Source organism: Salmo trutta, chromosome 33, assembly GCF_901001165.1.
Source record: "Salmo trutta chromosome 33, fSalTru1.1, whole genome shotgun sequence".
In the NCBI taxonomy this organism is placed as follows: domain Eukaryota; kingdom Metazoa; phylum Chordata; class Actinopteri; order Salmoniformes; family Salmonidae; genus Salmo; species Salmo trutta.
This window is the reverse complement of record NC_042989.1, coordinates 30333487-30353858: the sequence shown is the minus strand read 5'-3', so window position 1 is coordinate 30353858 and position 20372 is coordinate 30333487. Positions and strand designations below refer to the sequence as shown.

At 43.4% G+C, this 20372-nt stretch overlaps 1 protein-coding gene across 1 annotated transcript in view; it reads right to left on the bottom strand.

Annotated features, from left to right (window-relative positions):
* Positions 1-2550: 2550 nt before the first annotated feature.
* Positions 2551-20372, bottom strand: part of LOC115172816 (proenkephalin-A) — a 39350-nt gene continuing 21528 nt past the window's right edge. The window contains exons 2-3 of the mRNA XM_029730598.1: positions 10300-10464; positions 2551-4996 (exon numbers count right to left, since the gene is read on the bottom strand). Coding sequence (XP_029586458.1) covers positions 4367-4996; positions 10300-10425 — 756 coding nt within the window. The 5' untranslated portion in view covers positions 10426-10464 and the 3' untranslated portion in view covers positions 2551-4366. The remainder of the gene's footprint in view (positions 4997-10299; positions 10465-20372) is intronic.

The window sequence follows — 20372 nt, the reverse complement described above, 5'->3', positions numbered from 1 at the left end:
TGACCACAAAATCACACAAAAATAATCAATGGAAATCCAATTTATCAACCCATGGAGGTCTGGATTTGGAGTCACAATCAAAATTAAAGTGGAAAACCACACTACAGGCTGATCCAACTTTGATGTAATGTCCTTAAAACAAGTCAAAATTAGGCTCAGTAGTGTGTGTGGCCTCCACGTGCCTGTATGACCTCCCTACAACGCCTGGGCATGCTCCTGATGAGGTGGCGGATGGTCTCCTGAGGGATCTCCTCCCAGACCTGGACTAAAGCATCCGCCAACTCCTGGACAGTCTGTGGTGCAACGTGGCGTTGGTGGATGGAGCGAGACATGATGTCCCAGATGTGCTCAATTGGATTCAGGTCTGGGGAACGGGCGGGCCAGTCCATAGCTTCAATGCCTTCCTCTTGCAAGAACTGCTGACACACTCCAGCCACATGAGGTCTAGCATTGTCTTGCATTAGGAGGAACCCAGGGCCAACCGCACCAGCACATGGTCTCACAAGGGGTCTGAGGAGCTCATCTCGGTACCTAATGGTAGTCAGGCTACCTCTGGCGAGCACATGGAGGGCTGTGCGGCCCCCCAAAGAAATGCCACCCCACACCATGACTGACCCACCGCCAAACCGGTCATGCTGGAGGATGTTGCCGTGGAGAACGTTCTCCACGGCGTCTCCAGACACTGTCACGTCTGTCACATGTGCTCAGTGTGAACCTGCTTTCATCTGTGAAGAGCACAGGGCGCCAGTGGCAAATTTGCCAATCTTGGTGTTCTCTGGCAAATGCCAAACGTCCTGCATGGTGTTGGGCTGTAAGCACAACCCCCACCTGTGGACGTCAGGCCCTCATACCACCCTCATGGAGTCTGTTTCTGACCGTTTGAGCAGACACATGCACATTTGTGGCCTGCTGGAGGTCATTTTGCAGGGCTCTGGCAGTGCTCCTCCTGCTCCTCCTTGCACAAAGGCGGAGGTAGCGGTCCTGCTTGCTGGGTTGTTGCCCTCCTACGGCCTCCTCCACGTCTCCTGATGTACTGGCCTGTCTCCTGGTAGCGCCTCCATGCTCTGGACACTACGCTGACAGACACAGCAAACCTTCTTGCCACAGCTCGCATTGATGTGCCATCCTGGATGAGCTGCACTACCTGAGCCACTTGTGTGGGTTGTAGACTCCGTCTCATGCTACCACTAGAGTGAAAGCACCGCCAGCATTCAAAAGTGACCAAAACATCAGCCAGGAAGCATAGGAACTGAGAAGTGGTCCCCACCTGCAGAACCACTCCTTTATTGGGGGTGTCTTGCTAATAGCCTATAATTTCCACCTGTTGTCTATTCCATTTGCACAACAGCATGTGAAATTTATTGTCAATCAGTGTTGCTTCCTAAGTGGACAGTTTGTTTTCACAGAAGTGTGATTGACTTGGAGTTACATTGTGTTGTTTAAGTGTTCCCTTGATTTTTTTGAGCAGTATATATTTTGTCAGGAATCTAACACTCCAGTACCAGCCTCAGTACTGCTGAGACACTAACTGAATTATGTTATCGAGGTTCCAGGTTTGATGTGGAATGTGCCACGTGGTGCCAATAATAAGAACTAAAATATGGTGCCAGGATTGAGTCTGAAAACATTTACATGGCTAAGGGCTTATCTAGAATTATATGCTGCTCAAGGGCATTGTGGCCCTAAACCCTTGTCACTCTGCCACTTATTGTAAATTAACATGCATAAAGATGTTTTCATGTGTTAAAACCCAAAATGCTTGTTTATTGAAACTCATGTTTCCTTGCAGTAAGCCAATTCATCCACAGAAGCAAAAAACGCTTATATATTGTGTTATGTATAGGTAACTGCCAAAATAATGGAAACACTTGAGTAAATGAGGGATACAAAGTATATTGAAATCAGATGCTTCCACAAAGGTGTCGTTCCTGAGTTAAACAATTAACATCCCATCATGCTTAGGGTCATGTATAAAATGCCCAGTTGCCCATTGATTTGGTGACTTTGAAAGAGGGGTCTTAAAGGCGCATAGAGGGTTTAAAGTGTGTGTGTGTCTCTCAGTCACCAGATTTGAACTCAATTGAATAATTATGGGAGATTCTGGAGCATCGCCTGAGACAGCGTTTTCCACCACCGTCAACAAAACACCAAATGATGGAATGGTGCCGCATCCCTCCGAGTTCCAGACACATGTAGAATCTATGTCAAGGTGTATTGAAGCTGTTCTGGTGGCTTGTGGTGGCCCAACACCCAATAAGACACTTTGTTGGTGTTTCCTTTATTTTGGCAGTTACCTCTATGTACTGTACCTGGAGAAAGAAATTACCTTTGAATAAAGTCATTTTTTTATTATGATGCACTATTTTTATATGGAATCTGGAATGTTTTGGTCTTTTTGATGTTGAAATATGCTTGATAAAGACTAACCCTGTCTCCAGTAGTCTTGTTTTTATTCTCCTTTTTCAAATGTTTGGCCTCAAGTTCGATGTAAAGTTATACGTATTTTTTTTTATCAAGAGAGGACTTTTATTGTTATTATACAAGACATTATTGGTGTGGACATTTTTTGTTTAATAAATGGAGCATTGTGGGATTCATACAAGATGTCATTGTCTCGTGAACATTCTAGAACGTTGGAACAAAACACCTCAAGACACCGAATCATTTGCTGCATAACAAGCCACAAAACAAATAGTAAACTATCTTTATTGATATGTAAAAGTTCTGCCATTTACAGGTTTAATGCGGCACAACAAAATGGTTTCACATAATAATTCAGACCACTGTTCATACATACAGTAGGGGCTCTATTTAATGTTTTGGTGGTGTTGGAGGTGGAACTGCGTCAGAGATGCCAAATCCACAAGCGGCTCCTGGCGTTCATCCTAAAGCGGACATTGCCATTGGCTGAACGGAGTGCATTAAGAGAAATCCCATGCAGCCTTGGTTACAAGTTGGAACACTGGAATGTAAGAGTAACTATTTCTTTATAGCCTACACCAGGGATCATCAACTAGATTCAGTCGCGGGCTGATTATAATTTTATTTTCTTGAGCGGATGGTCTGGGGGCCTGAACATAATTACAACTCATTTGTAGACTGCAAATTGACTGCAAGAAGCCCAAACAGATATAACGTTTGACTAAAACATAATTTGAAATGTTTCTTCCATTTGTATATGATCGCATATCTATGTGTGGGAATAGTTTGGAACAGATTTCCTAAATTTAAATCACTTGGAGCTGATTTGCGTCTGTTTTTTGTCTTTTATGTCCACTTTTTTTTTTAATTGTTGGGCCGCCAGTTGGGGAACCATGGCCTACACTTTCTCGATCTTAACTTTTAACACTAGTGGGGCGGGAGTGGCTTGGTGACAATGATGGCAAGAGCAGTTGCTCACCGATTTGACAGCTCCTATGCAGTTCCACCTCCAACACCATGAAAACATGCACTATGCAGACGTCTGCTATCGCTGGTTAACACTTGAACTGATTGAATAGGCCTAGGCTACATCTGCTTCGGCTTCAAAAAACACATGCCTAGGTTCATTCTCAAGTCAGAACATTAGTTTCGCCAACAGATCATTGGTACATGAGCATGGATATAATATTTAAGTCTTACGCAGTAGTAACAGTTAATTGTGATGTTTTGCTCCAAATTATAGTAGCCAGGGTTGAAATTGAAGTTTGGAGAATATTTCTGAAGATGTGAATAGGTTACAAGCCATCCACAAACCTAATACTGAGATTGTGTTATATATTATATAAGATAGTCATGAACATATTTTAGCGCATTTTCAATTGGAAATCTGAAAGTAATTTTTGGGTTAGCCACTAGAGGGTAACCTAACAAAGGGAGTGCCATGCCTGGTCACCAAACAGTCTCCCTCTCATGTACTGTACTGGTTCAGGAAATCCATGGAAACTTCACTAGTAAGTCATTTAAATTCATGAAGTTTACACTGAATTAGCCTATGTAATAATAATAGCCATAATTGATGAAGGCAAATATGGTTTGAAAAGTTACATTACAGATGCAGTATAGAAAGCAAAACAAATATAGTGTGTTCGTGTGTCTATACTATTAATCCAATGGGATTCTCTGATAAACCATTTAGCTATATACATGGTCTTTTTTTACTATTTTCTTAGCTTTTATTCATAATATGTTATCGTTATCGATGAGGAAATGCAGTATACAAGACTGACTCTATAATGCTCCAGTGTGGATTTTCATGAGGGGTTGTGTTTGGAACAGAAGTTTAATCATCACCTTGGTGACAGATTTGAATATGTAGAGCGGGGTTGGGGGTTGCTAGGTTACAATATGTGCGTCATTGCCAGGGATACAGTTGCCGTGTGCGTTGCTACACCTTGTTCTGTTGGGTGATGTCAGCGGAGACACTGTTGTAGGACTTGCTAGCTCGGGTGCTCATGCCCAGGTATTGCTTCAGGAACTCACTGAACCGTTTCTGGTTGTTCCACTTGCGGGCAGATTTCCGGATGCCTATGAACCCGCCGTAGCGCTTCTGCAAGGGCCTCCCGGGGCCCATTAACTTCCTGTATCCATGCCTTCCCTTCAGGAACCCCCCGAAGCGCTTCGACAGACTTCTCTCCGCCGCTCCGTCCTGCTCTCTCTCCATCCCGTTATCCCCCTCTTCCTCATCCCCAACTTCCTCATCCCTTTCCTGCATTTCCTGGGGCAGCTGGGAGTTGTAGACATCAGCGGTTAGCCGGCTCTCACTGCCCAGCTCGTCTATGCCCAGAGAACGGACCACGTGGTCAAACCTCTGCAGGGCTACTGGGTACATCAGCCCCCCTTCCCCCTGTTCCTCTTCTTCCTCTGGCAGCATGGCCTCCACCTCCTTCTGGGCCCGCGTCAGCATGGCAGCGCCCCCTATGGACAGGGAGGGTAACTGTGGGGAGGCTGAGGCCTTGCGGCACATGTCCCAAGTGAAGGCAGGGGAGACGTTACCCTCACACTCCACCAGACACACCTGAGAGGAGAGAGGGAGGGAAACACAGAGCACATGGCTGTTAGAGAGCAGCTATCCACACTGACTATTTTTTTTTACATTTACATTTTTAGTCATTTAGCAGACGCTCTTATCCAGAGCGACTTACAGTAGTGAATGCATACATTTCATACAATTTCATACATTTTTTTTTTCTGTGCTGGCCCCCCGTGGGAATCGAACCCACAACCCTGGTGTTGCAAACACCATGCTCTACCAACTGAGCTACAGGGAAGGCTATGCCCATTCACACTGACTCTATGCCCATCCACACCGACTCTATGCCCATCCACACTGACACACCTTCACTGTCACTCACTCACACGCAAAAACCTCACTCACACACTTAAACCCACACGCAGACACCCCTCACACCTATGCTTCTGTAATAATGATTATTGGTTTGATTTATTACTAGCGTTACGCTACTGTTCAGTGATTATTGATTGCCATTACCATTAGTATCTATCTATTCATCCTGCTACTGGTCACTATTACTCCTGTTTACATGTATATATTACTATTAGTATATTACCATAAGTATTTATTTATACCTGCTACCAGTACATTTTTAGCCCTGTTTACATGTACACTCACCGGACAGTTTATTAGGTACACCACCCTGTTCACGAAAATGGATCGCTCCTACAGACAGTGAGTCATGTGACCATGACTTGCTATATAAAGCAGGCAGACAGGTATCGAGGCATTCAGTTACTGTTTGATTGAATGTTAGAATGGGCAAAACCAGTGACCTAAGCGACTGAGTGAGGTCGCCAGAGGTCTCTTCACGGTCCCCAGGTCCAGAACAGAGGCTGGAAAACGCACAGTATTAAACAGAGCCATGACTACATGGAACTCTCTGCCACCCCAGGTAACTCAAACTAGCAATAAAACCAGTTAAAAACCCCCAGATAAAACAACACCTTACTGCACAAAGGGGACTGTGAAGAAACATTCATTATATTTATATTGTATTGTAATTTGCACTCTACTATGCATTAGACCGAGATATTGTGTGCACTGTATGTACTGATATGTAGGCTATGTGTGATGTTTTAAATCTATGTATTTCAGTCCTTGACCAATAATGTTTGGTACTATGTATCATGTCATGTTTCATGTGGACCCCAGGAAGAGTAGCTGATGCTTTTGGGGATCCTAATAAATACAAACATTTTATGTAAAACCTACCTCAACCATTCCTACCCCAACATTATGACTTGTTAGTTATTTATTAATTCCCCAGTCAAATCAAAATCAAATCAAATTCCATTATATTTGTCACATGCTTTGTAAAAAGGTGTAAGCTAACATTAAAACGCTTACTTAGGGAACACTTTGTCCAGGTGTTGCACAGTGCTAGACCTTCCATGGTCAAACGCTGACGTTAAAACGGCTTTATGAATTGAATTGAGATAGATGATGATACACCATCAAACAATGGGAGTCCCGTTGTGAAGAATGATGATGATAGCCATATGATGCCCTTGAAGAGACCATACTGTACTTCTCTCAACAGAACATAGAGTCCTCCTTTTTTGTCTTACAGAATGCTTCACCCTGAATTAACATGGCGTCCATGCTGTCTGTATGGTCTTTGTGTGAATATACACTTAGTCTGAGTGTATAAATATTAGGAACACCTGTTCATTCCATGACATAGAATGACCAGGTGAATCCAGGTGAAAGCTATGATCCCTTGCCTTGAGACAATTGAGGCATGGATTGGGTCTGTGTGCCATTCAGAGGGTAACTGGGCAAGACAACATATTTAAGTGCCTTCTAACGGGGTATGGTAGTAGGTGCCAGGTGCACCGGTTTGTGTCAAGAACTGCAATGCTGCTGGGTTTTTCATGTTCAACAGTTTCCCGTGTGTATCAAGAAGGGCCCACTACCCAAAGGACATCCAGCCAACTTGGCACAACTGTGGGAAGCATTGAAGTCAACATTGGCCAGCATCCCCGTGGAATGCATTCGACACCTTGTAGTGTCCATGCCCCGACAAATTCAGGCTGTTCTGAGGACAAAAGGGGTTGCATCTCAATATTAGGAAGGTGTTCCTAGTGTTTGGTATTCTCAGTGTAGTTATTCCTTAGAGAGCAGCGCAGATAGAAATTTCTATATAGCTCACAGTGCCAACAGAGCAAGACATTACTATGTGATTTTTATATCTAGAATCCATCTCCAAATGCATCACAGTCTCGTCTCGGAGTCTCTCAGTGGAGATGCCCCAAGTCAGAGCTGAACCAGATATCAAAACACACACACACACACACACACACACACACACACACACACACACACACAGATTATTCTCATCTCAGAAATCCTTCAGTTCGAGAGGCGTACAGTATACCGAATGTCAATTATGGAAGCCCCCTGCACCTCTCTGATTCAGAGGGGCTGGGTTGAATGTGGAAGACACATTTCAGTTGAATGCATTCAGTTGTAGAACTGACTAGGCATCTCCCTTTACCCTGCAGAGAGACGACTTCTCTAGAGAGAAAGAGACAAATATACCCTGCAGAGAGACGACTTCTCTAGAGAGAAAGAGACAAATATACCCTGCAGAGAGACGACTTCTCTAGAGAGAAAGAGACAAATATACCCTGCAGAGAGACGACTTCTCTAGAGAGAAAGACAAATATACCCTGCAGAGAGACGACTTCTCTAGAGAGAAAGAGACAAATATACCCTGCAGAGAGACGACTTCTCTAGAGAGAAAGACAAATATACCCTGCAGAGAGACGACTTCTCTAGAGAGAAAGAGACAAATATGCCCTACCCAGTATGATTGGAAACAGAGAGGGATTGATGGATCCTGGAATTATAGAATTGGATATCATATTCATTGTATTGATATTACATTCATTGTTTTTCTTAGAAAAAAAGCTATTGTTTTACTTCAAGGACAAAATCGGAGATACTTGACTTTAACAGGAGAGTTGACTTACTGGATCATAGTGAGGGAACATATTTACCCCACAGCACATAGGAAAATACACTGAAGCCACTAGACAAAGAGAGGGGGTCGGTGGTGTTCTAAACCACAAGCAGTGAGATGAAGAAACTGGAGAGAGGGCAGAACACTCACGTCTATCCTCAGGAATCAATTAGCCAACGCAAATTAAAAGCCAGATGCCAGGAGGCTGGGAGGGCATAATACTATGAGTCAGAGATCATCGACAGTATAGGAGACGAAGGAGGGAGATAGGAAGGGGGGGAGGGGGTAGTTTGAGGAAGGAAGGGTAGTTTGTGGAAGGAAGGGTAGTTCGGGAGAAGGAGGGGGTGGGAGAGGTGGAGAAGGAAGGAGAGGTGGAGGGGTGCGTGGAGTAAGGGGTATGGTAGATGCGTCTGTGCGTGCATGCATGCCTGTTTCTGTATGGGGGGTCCTGCTCCCTCTCTCTTCGGCAACGGCATGCACCCTCTTTGTGACTTACTCGATCTCTGCCAAAACAATATCTCCTGAGTGAAATAGCTCTATTGCCCCTGTCATGACGTTGCCCTCTTTGGGTTTTCTATGTACCATCCTACCTCTCCCCTCCCAGGCTCTGGGAGAGCGGTCGTAAATTCCTGTGAGGAGATTCCTATGAGTGTTTTCATAGAGAGACAAAGGAATTCTTCCACCTCACAGGACTGGAGAACCGAACTACATTTATGTTCTGGACAAGGTATAAAAGATCGGTGAAGAGTCCAGCTACGAACTGGTCCGTTTGGTACAATTTTGTGAAACTCATGAGAGACAATACGGCCACATTACCATGGCTCTGTTTATATCATAGCCTCAGTTGTGAGACTTACATCTAATGGTTGTATAAAATTAATGAATAAGGATAAAGCTATTTGGAATATGTTGGGATGCTTGTAAGATGTTAATGTGAGAGAATTGTATTTTCTGTTTTAAAGTTTTACCAAGTCATCGGCACGCCCCATGAACAGACGAGACCTGGCGTCATGAGACAGCCTTTTTCTGTCATTCCGAATATAACCCCCACCCAGGGATTCTATCAGCAGACCAGCTTACCTCGAGAATGAGAGGGTCAAGGTTTGACCATGCATTCCTCGTTCTGAACTTTAACCATATCACGTGGTTAAACTCTTAGACTATTGATACCGAGAGAATAATAACAAGTCTTTGATGTTAATTACTAGTCTGCAGCTAGGAATTCGGTATCATTGAACGCGAAGACCGACAACCGCCGAAAACATCTATTCTATAACGACATTAATGAATGTCACTCTGAACTACCCATTCTAACCACGACAGAGAGAGAGAGAGAGAGAGAGAGAGAAGGCGGACAGACTCTCCAACAGAACAAAACTCTCCAACAAAGATCCCGACAACACACTGAGCGTAAATATATATATTGATTGCAATTGTTCCCGAATGAGTGAGCATTCATGTGCAAAGGATTAGCATTTCAATTGTTAATATTTATCAACTCTGTAGTGTCTTCTCCGCTGACCCCACTCCCCTTTTTGTCTAACAAGCCGCCATGCCGGTTTAGCCCACTAGGGCACATTCTCCTATCATTTCCTTGTAACCATATCTGTTTGTTATGCATTTCTGTGAATTACTTAGATTAGTAAATAAATGATTTTAAGACAATTGATGTATGGATGACTCATAGTGAAGACTGGGTTAGTGCAGATAACCAACAATTTACGACGTTTGGAATGAGACTGACGTGAGGTAAACTAACACATCATTAATCAGAGGACTCATAGATCAGATATTATAACATCTGAAAGTTATATTAGGAAAATTATAACTTTGTAATCTGAATATTTTCCTTGGTGCCCCGACCTCCTAGTTAATTACAGTTACACGATTAATCAGTTTAATCGCGTAATAATAATTACAGAGAGTTATTTGATAAACATGTCTTCAGTTTAATGATGCCAAAGACACAACACCCCACAGACAAACAACCTTTTAAGGACTGTGTGATTCAGTCAGGGCCCTGTTGACACAATAGAGTCAAAGTCTCTTATTGTTCTGCCATTGATATCTATGGGCAGGAACTGATTGTGGCAGAGATGGGAATGGAGAATAAATACATTGAGGGATAAAAGCTGTGGGATAGGGGGTGCATAGGCCAGAACTGGCTGTTGGCTGGGGCAGAGACAGAGGCAGAGAGAGAGAGTTAACAACAGGAGGCTGTGTGTTGAAGTTGATCTCGGTAGGGCAGGAAGTGGCTGAGGCAGGGGTAGGCAGGGACAGACAGAGGAATAGAGATAATGGGATGGAGTGATAGTAGGGCTGTAATATGGACCCTCACCAGTGTGTTGAAGTTGATCTCCTGCGGCAGGATGAGGCCACAGGCCAGGCAGTCCCCCTGGCATTCACTACAGTGTCCCGGGACACACAGACACAGCAGCAGCAGGGACCAGAGAGGGGTCTTCATGGTCCTCAGTATCCTAACTACGGAGACAATAGGGACAGCCTGGGACAGGACAGGGGAGAGAGATCAGAGGTCAATTCACTGTCTTCTGTTCAGTCATAATTTACTGTGAACTGCCAGACTGAAATCTAGGAGGGGGAGGGAAAGACAGAGAGAGAGAGAGAGAGAGAGAGAGAGAGAGAGAAAGGACCGCCCGACAAGATAAGTGAAAAACACTAATGCCTTTGTTTGTCTGGGTGTGTTATTGTTTAACCCCCCCCCCCCAATCCACCCGTGTTGACAACAGCGACAGAAGAAAAATAACAGCTGTTTGTACCTCATTAAACAGACTCATCATCGCCTTAATTGAAGTCTGAATTAGTCCTTCTTGCAGGGAGCACAATAGCCAAAAGAAACGAGGTAATTTACGAGGGAATTCTTTGTTTTACTGGATTAGACATCAGGAAGAGATGGGAGATATGGAGAGATATAGAGAGAGGAATCCGAAACTGTGTTGCATTTGTAACAGATAGAGAACAAGGAATAATGTACATGCACACACACACACAAGCATGAAATCTTGCGGGCACACCATCTTTATCTCAGTGATGCAAACACATATGCATAATGCCCAAAACTGCAATTAATAGGTGTGTATCTATTATGAAATATAAATAATTAGAGCATAAACTTGTTTGGCATGAACATTTTAATCGTACTGAAAGTTTTAATTAATTTACCGTAATGATGGGGTAAAAATGATTCACTTTTACCATTCATTTCCTGAGAGCAGCATACCTAAACTTATTTAAACTAGTTTATCATAGCAGCTACTCTTCCTGGGGTCCACACAAAACATGAAACATAATACAGAATGACATAATACAGAACATCAATAGACAAGAACAGCTCAAAGACAGAACTACATTTTAAAAAGGCACACGTAGCCTCCATATCAATACATACACACAAACTATCTAGGTCAAATAGGGGAGAGGCGTTGTGCCGCTAGGTGTTGCTTTATCTGTTTTTTGAAACCAGGTTTGCTGTTTATTTGAGTAGTATGAGATGGAAGGAAGTTCCATGCAATTAGGGCTCTATATAATACTGTACACTTTCTTGAATTTGTTCTGGATTTGGAGACTGTGAAAAGACCCCTGGTGGCATGTCTGGTGCGGTAAGTGTGTGTGTCAGAGCTGTGTGTAAGTTGACTATGCAAACAATTTGGGATTTTCAACACATTGTTTCTTATAAAAAGAAGAAGTGATGCAGTCAGTCTCTCCTCAACTCTTAGCCAAGAGAGACTGCCAGGCATAGTATTTAGTATAGTATATCTGATTACAATTAAGAGCAAATGTGCCGCTCTGTTCTGGGCCAGCTGCAGCTTAACTAGGTCTTTCCTTGTAGCACTGGACCACACGGATGGACAATAATCAAGATTAGACAAAACTAGAGCCTGCAAAACTTACTTTTTGGAGTGTGGTGTCAAAAAAGCAGAGCGTCTCTTTATTACGGACAGCACTCTCCCCATCTTTACAACCATTGAATCTATATGTTTTGAGCATGACTGTTTACAATCTAAAATAACAGCAAGTAATTTAGTCTCCTCAACTTGTTCAACAGCCACACCATTCATTATCTAGAATTTAAGGATTGATTTGTACCAAATACAATGCTCTTAGTTTTAGAGATGTTCAGAACCAGTTTATTACAGGCCACCCATTCCAAAACAGACTGCAACTCTTTGTTAAGGGTTTCAGTGACTTCATTAGCTGTGGTTGCTGATGTGTATACGGTTGAATCATCAGCATACATGGACACACATGCTTTGTTTAATGCCAGTGGCAGGTCATTGGGGAAAATAGAAAAGAGTAGAGGGCTTGGAGTGCTGCCCTGCGGTACACCACACTTTACATGTTTGACATTAGAGAAGCTTCCATTAAAGAAAACCCTCTGAGTTCTATTCGATAGATAGCTCTGAATCCACAATATGGCAGAGGTTGAAAAGCCATAACACATACGTTTTTCAACAACAAGTTATGGTCAATAATATCAAAGGCTGCACTGAAATCTAACAGTACAGCTCCCACAATCTTCTTATTATCAATGTATTTCAACCAATCATCAGTCATTTGTTTCAGTGCAGTACATGTTGAGTGCCCTTCTCTATAAGCATGCTGAAAGTCTGTTGTTCATTTGTTTACAGAGAAATAGCATTGTATTTGGTCAAACACAATTTTTTCCAATAGTTTGCTAAGAGCTGGCAGCAACTTTATAGGTCTGCTGTTAAAACCAGTAGAGGCTGCTTTACCGCTCTTGGGTAGCGAAATTACTTTGCCTTCCTTCCATGCCTGAGGACAAAGACTTTCCTCTAGGCTCAGATTAAAGATATGACAGATAGGAGTGGCTATAGAGTCAGCTACCATCCTCAGTAGCTTTCCATCCATGTTGTCAATGCCAGTAGGTTTTTCATTATTGATCGATAACAATAATTTCCCCATCTCTCACACACTAACTTTACAAAATTCAAACTTGCAATGTTTTTCTTTCATTATTTGTTTTTTTTATGCATGAATACAATTGCTCACTGTTCATTGTTGGCATTTCCTGCCTACGTTTGCCCACTTTGCCAATGAAATAATCATTAAAATAATTGGCAAATGGTTTTGTGATGAATAAGCCATCTGATTTGATGAAAGATGGAGTTGAATTTGTCTTTCTGCCCATAATTTCATTTAAAGTACTCCAAAGTTTTTTTCCATCATTCTTTATATCATTGATCTTGGCCTCATAATACAGTTTCTTCTTCTTTTTGCTGAGTTTAGTCACATAATTTCTCAATTTGCAGTAAGTCAGCCAGTCAGATGTGCAGCCAGACTCATTAGCTACTCTTTTTGCTCCATCTCTTTCAACCATACAGTTGTTCAATTTCTCATCAAGCCATGGAGCCTTAACATTTCTAACAGTCAGTTTCTTAACAGGTGCATGTTCATCAATAATTGGAAGAAGCAATTTCATAAATTCATCAAGTGCAGCGTCTGGATGCTCCTCATGAATCACATCAGACCAACAAACATATTTAACATCATCCACATAAGAGTCACAGAGAAATATTTTGTACAATCTCTTATACACTATTTTAGGCCCAACTGTTGGAACTTTGGCTTTCCTGGATATAGCCACTATATTGTGATCACTGATTCCAATGGGTACGGATACAGCTTTAGAACTAAGTTCTACAGTATTAGAAAAAATGTGATCGATACTGTCACGACTTCCACCTGTGACGACCCTCCCACTCTGTCTGCTGTATTTTCTCTCTTTGCTCTTGTTCCTTATTAGGATGCCAGTGGGCGGAGTTGGAAGGGTCGCCAGCTAGATGGGAAACACCTGGGCTCGGGTGTGTCCCAGGATAAAGACACCTCTTCCACAGTCATTGGGGAGACTCTCTCCATGCAGACACCTTGTTTTTGGTTGTGCTAGTTATGGTATCGAATAAATATATATTTTTGATACTCCTTGTCTCCACGTTGTCTCCCTTTTGTTGCGAACTCTGAGCCGGTTCGTAACAAGTGGGAGCTCATCCGGGATCTTGAACGGATTGTGTTTGGGAGAAAACGTGGAGGTATGTTAAATTCCGTAGGTACTTTGTTTCTAGATTTTGTTAGTTTGAGTTTGGTGCTCAGTACTGGTTGCTTTTGTTTGTTTGGTTTGTGTGCTGTGTTGGAGAGAGTACCTTGGTTAGTTTCCAGGCCCTGCCCACCCTGGAAACGTTTGTTCTACTTGCTGTTGGGACATTGGTCTGAGGAGGTGAGTACAATCAGCTGTGTACCTCGGTGGGAGATTTGGATAGGGTAGTGAAACTTACTATCCGGAGCTATAGCCTTTTTCCCCTGATAGGCTTAGCGACGTGTTTCATTTTGGAATATGTTGGGCATTCTTAATGTTTGTTATTTTTGTGTGGTGTCTGTGGACTGAGCAGTTGTCTCGGGGGCACATCCGTGGCTTGGTGGAATCTACCAGCGTGCTGGGGGGTTACTTCCTCGCCAGCGGGCTACAGTGCATAATTACCCACCGCAAATCTGCATGAAGACTAGGGTTGAGTTATTGTAGGTTTTGGGGAAGCTCCATTTCTCATCTCTTTTCTGTGGTGCCCGGTGTGATTGTATTCTCTTGTTGTGGTCTGGTGTGCTCAGCTGAATCGTTGGAGTAATCGTTGGAATGACTATGAATCGTTGGAGTGACTATGAATCGTTGGGAGATGTTGTTTGCGTTTGTAGCGAATACGGTCTCTTGTGTGCCCTGTTCCTGAGTGTTATGTGACTGACCATTGTTTTGTCATGTTCTAACATTCCTGTCTGTTCCCTCCTGGTCTTGTGTTCTCCTTTCCTCTTAAATGTTGCTTCCTGTGCGCGAAGGTTGCTGAGGTCTGGGGAGAAGGAGGTTGGCTGGGGCAAGTGGAAGGTGAACATGTAGCCTCATCAATTTGGGACGCAGAGGCCGGTGTCAATTTGGGACGCAGAGGCCGGTGTCAATTTGGGACGCAGAGGCCGGTGTCAATTTGGGACGCAGAGGCCGGTGTCAATTTGGGACGCAGAGGCCGGTGTCAATTTGGGACGCAGAGGCCGGTGTCAATTTGGGACGCAGAGGCCGGTGTCAATTTGGGACGCAGAGGCCGGTGTCAATTTGGGACGCAGAGGCCGGTGTCAATTTGGGACGCAGAGGCCGGTGTCAATTTGGGACGCAGAGGCTGGTACGTTGTTCCGGGGCCCTTGTTGGTCCCCGGTTTTATGGGGGGGTGTGTGACGACCCTCCCACTCTGTCTGCTGTATTTTCTCTCTTTGCTCTTGTTCCTTATTAGGATGCCAGTGGGCGGAGTTGGAAGGGTCGTCAGTTAGATGGGAAACACCTGGGCTCGGGTGTGTCCCAGGATAAAGACACCACTTCCACAGTCATTGGGGAGACTCTCTCCATGCAGACACCTTGTTTTTGGTTGTGCTAGTTATGGTATCTAATAAATATATATTTTTGTTACTCCTTGTCTCCACGTTGTCTCCCTTTTGTTGCGAACTCTGAGCCGGTTCGTAACACACCGAAGTCGGTCCCTCTCCTTGTTCGGGCGGCGTTCGGCGGTCGATGTCACCGGCCGTCTAGCCAACGCCAATCCACTTTTCATTTTCCTTTTGTCTTTGTCTTACACACCTGGTTTCAATTCCCCAATTACATGTTCATTATTTAACCCTCTGTTTTCCCCATGGTTTTTGTGCGTGATTGTTTTATGTGTGTTCGGTCCGTTATTGTGGGCTTGGTATTACGACATGTTATTAGAATATTTGAGTAAAGTTACTTGTGTTACTCATCTCTGCTGTCCTGCGCCCGACGCCTCTCCACCAGCTACACCCAGACCACTACAGATACATGTCGATGATCATGTTCCTGTAAACACCCTGGTAGGTTGATTAATAACCTGAACCAGATTACAGGCACTGGTTACAGTGAGAAGCTTCCTCTTGAGCAGACAGCTTGATGAAAACCAGTCAATATTCAGGTCCCCAAGAAAGTAGACCTCTCTGTTTACATCACATACACTATCAAGCATTTCACACATATTATTTAGATACTGACTGTTAGCACATGGTGGCCTATAGTAACACCCCAAAAGAAAAGGCTTTAGATGTGCCAAGTGAACCTCCAACCACAACACCTCAATAACACTTGACATAACATCTTCTATAAGTATTACAGGGATATGGCTCTGAATATATACAGCAACACCTCCCCCATAAGCATTTCTGTCTCTTCTATAGATGTTATATCCTTGTATTGCTACTGCTGTATCATCAAATGAATTATTTAAGTGAGTCTCAGAAATGGCTAATATATGAATGTTATCTGATGTTAGTAATTTATTGATTTCATTAACCTTATAAGGATACATATATTAATATGGGCTATTTTCAGCCCTTTCCTGGGTAGCTTAAAGGATGAGTATGATTGTAGAATATGTGTGAATGAACCCAGATAACAAAAGGGAAAAGTAGTTATCTTGACAGTAGTCTCTCCCCTGTGTTTTTAGCTTTTCAAGAACTGTATTGGGTTTAGTGTGCCAATGGGAAATGCAGGCCCCAATGCAGCATCACAAACATTCCCATGCATTTTCCATATAACCTAAAAGTGTACAACAAATCAACAGTCTCTTCTGTATGAGACATGGATATATACACAGAAAAGAACATAACATATCCAGGGAGCACAGACCATTCACCTGCGACGCCAAGGGGAAATAGTGCTGCAAAGAAAAAGTACAGTGTGTTGTCCATTGTTGTCACTCTACGTCATTCCATTGAGTGCAGTACAAGACAGTGCCAGCATTTGATTAACACTCTATAGCAGTTCTCTCCAACCCTAGAACAGCTAAAGAAAGTCTGGCAGTGGCAAGTGATTAAGTACGGGAGTGAATTAAGAATACTACGCAGGGATCTGGCAGGGCGGACACAGGAGGGGTTGGCGATGGTGTGCTCTTAAAACCACCTTATTGATTTTTAGCTTGGCCTGTGGCTCGTGGCTAGACATAGGAAGACAAGTTGAAGAGAAGGTAATAAGATTGTGGCTGAAGCATGATATTCTTGGTGGATGTTTTATAGAGTAACTACAGTATATGGACTGTTTGATAGACCAAGGACCGTACAGTATATGGATTGTTTAATAGACAAAGGACCATACAGTATATGGACTGTTTGATAGACAAAGGACCATACACTATATGGACTGTTTGATAGACAAAGGACCATACAGTATATGGACTGCTTGATAGACAAAGGACCATACAGTATATGGACTGTTTGATAGACAAAGGACCATACAGTATGTGGACTGTATATGGCAGGGGTAATCAAAACCCAGCCTGGGGGTCTGGAGTGCCCTGCTGGTTATCTTTTCTACCTGGTAGGTAATAAATTCTTGATTGATGTCACTGGTTGGCCAGAAAGTCCACTAAACTGGTGTCTCCGGTCTGAATCAGTCCGTGATTATCTGTCTCGAAGGCGCTAGTGAAGGCACTGGAAAAAGGAAAGAAAGGCTGAAAATCACTAGTACTTCTAGACTCAAGGTCTGGATGTGAGAAAAGGGGACATGGGATTGAAATGAGATATGAGATGCCCAAGGAATTAACACTGTACTCTTTAATTGATTTATTCAACCTTTATTTTGACAGGGAGTCATGTCTTACCAAGGTCTCTTTTCCAGGTGAGCCCTGTAACTATAAAATATACACATCAATATAATACCAAAAGCACGACAGATACAAAACACAGTCATAGAAAACAAAACCATTTTACATGAAACATGTCCTCAATCTGCAGTCTGAAATGCCCTAGAGGCACAAAATCATCCAATTTTAGGGGTTTGGAGATTTTCACTCTTCGCTCGACAACAAGTGCTCTTACCTAGTCACTAAAACTGTTTATTGTATGCTTGTTGCAGGGGTAGCTCATCCAGATACATTACTGATAAGAAATAGGGAGACTCCCTCGATGAGAGTTCATTACTAGACAAAAGCAGCCATGCCAGTACCAGTACCAGTGTTAAATACCATTGGGTCTGAGCCACTTATAGGATTGACAAATGAGCCGTGTGCTGAAAGCACCATTGGGTTCTCAAACTCCATTGAGCACCCGTGTGTGTGTGGTGTGTGTGTGTGTGTGTGTGTGATGGTGGGACCCCTGAGAAACAGACATTTAGAATGACTGACGATGTCTCTATCGATAGGAAGGCATCATCAGGAAGGAAAATGGAGTAGAAAGAGAATAATTAAGCAATAAGGTGCGCAGGGGTGTGGTATATGGCCAATATACCACGGCTAAAGGCAGTTCTTATCCATAACGCAGCACAGAGTGCATAGATACAGCCCTTGGCCTTGGTATATTGGCCATATATCACAAATCCTTGAGGTGCCTTATTGCTGTTATAAACTGGTTACCAACATAATTAGAACAATAAACAAGTCATTTTGCGTCATACCGCTGGTATATTGTCTGATGTACCACAGCTTTCAGCCAATCAGCATCCAGGACCCAAACTACCCAGTTTCTAAGAATGTATTATGACATCAGAACAGGGTGTGGTTGTGGCCAAGTGTGAAAATGCACTCCAAGTCATGGATAATGGAAATTATAAAAAACTATCGGCCTATATCGAATCTTCCATTCCTCTCAAAATTTTTTGAAAAAGCTGTTGCACAGCAACTCACTGCCTTCCTGAAGACAAACAATGTATACGAAACGCTTCAGTCTGGTTTTAGACCCCATCATAGCACTGAGACTGCACTTGTGAAGGTGGTAAATGACCTTTTAATGACGTCAGACCGAGGCTCTGCATCTGTCCTCGTGCTCCTAGATCTTAGTGCCGCTTTTGATACCATCGATCACCACATTCTTTTGGAGAGATTGGAAACCCAAATTGGTCTACATGGACAAGTTCTGGCCTGGTTTAGATCTTATCTGTCGGAAATATATCAGTTTGTCTCTGTGAATGGTTTGTCCTCTGACAAATCAATTGTAAATTTCGGTGTTCCTCAAGGTTCCGTTTTAGGACCACTATTGTTTTCACTATATATTTTATCTCTTGGGGATGTCATTCGAAAACATAATGTTAAATTTCACTGCTATGCGGACGACACACAGCTGTACATTTCATTGAAACATGGTGAAGCTCCAAAATTGCCCTCGCTAGAAGCCTGTGTTTCAGACATAAGGAAGTGGATGGCTGCAAACTTTCTACTTTTAAACTCGGACAAAACAGAGATGCTTGTTCTAGGTCCCAAGAAACAAAGAGATCTTTTGTTCAATCTGACAATTAATCTGGATGGTTGTACAGTCGTCTCAAATAAAACTGTGAAGGACCTCGGTGTTACTCTGGACCCTGATCTCTCTTTTGAAGAACATATCAAGACTGTTTCAAGGACAGCTTTTTTCCATCTACGTAACATTGCAAAAATCAGAAACTTTCTGTCCAAAAATGACGCAGAAAAATTAATCCATGCTTTTGTTACTTCTAGGCTGGACTACTGCAATGCTCTACTTTCCGGCTACCCAGATAAAGCACTAAACAAACTTCAGTTAGTGCTAAATACGGCTGCTAGAATCCTGACTAGAACCAAAAAATTTGATCATATTACTCCAGTGCTAGCCTCCCTACACTGGCTTCCTGTTAAGGCAAGGGCTGATTTCAAGGTTTTACTGCTAACCTACAAAGCATTACATGGGCTTGCTCCTACCTATCTTTCCGATTTGGTCCTGCCGTACATACCTACACGTACGCTACGGTCACAAGACGCAGGCCTCCAAATTGTCCCTAGAATTTCTAAGCAAACGGCTGTAGGTAGGGCTTTCTCCTATAGAGCTCCATTTTTATGGAATGGTCTGCCTACCCATGTGAGAGACGCAGACTCAGTCTCAACCTTTAAGTCTTTACTGAAGACTTATCTCTTCAGTAGGTCCTATGATTAAGTGTAGTCTGGCCCAGGAGTGTGAAGGTGAACGGAAAGGCTGGAGCAACGAACCGCCCTTGCTGTCTCTGCCTTGCCGGTTCCCCTCTTTCCACTGGGATTCTCTGCCTCTAACCCTATTACAGGGGCTGAGTCACTGACTTACTGGTGTTCTTCCATGCCGTCCATGGGAGGGGTGCGTCACTTGAGTGGGTTGAGTCACTGACGTGGTCTTCCTGTCTGGGTTGGCGCCCCCCACTTGGGTTGTGCCATGGCGGAGATTTTTGTGGGCTATACTCGGCCTTGTCTTCGGACGGTAAGTTGGTGGTTGTAGACATCCCTCTAGTGGTGTGGGGGCTGTGCTTTGGCAAAGTGGGTGGGGTTATATCCTGCCTGTTTGGCCCTGTCCGGGGGTATCATCGGATGGGGCCACAGTGTCTTCTGATCCCTCCTGTCTCAGCCTCCAGTATTTATGCTGCAGTAGTTT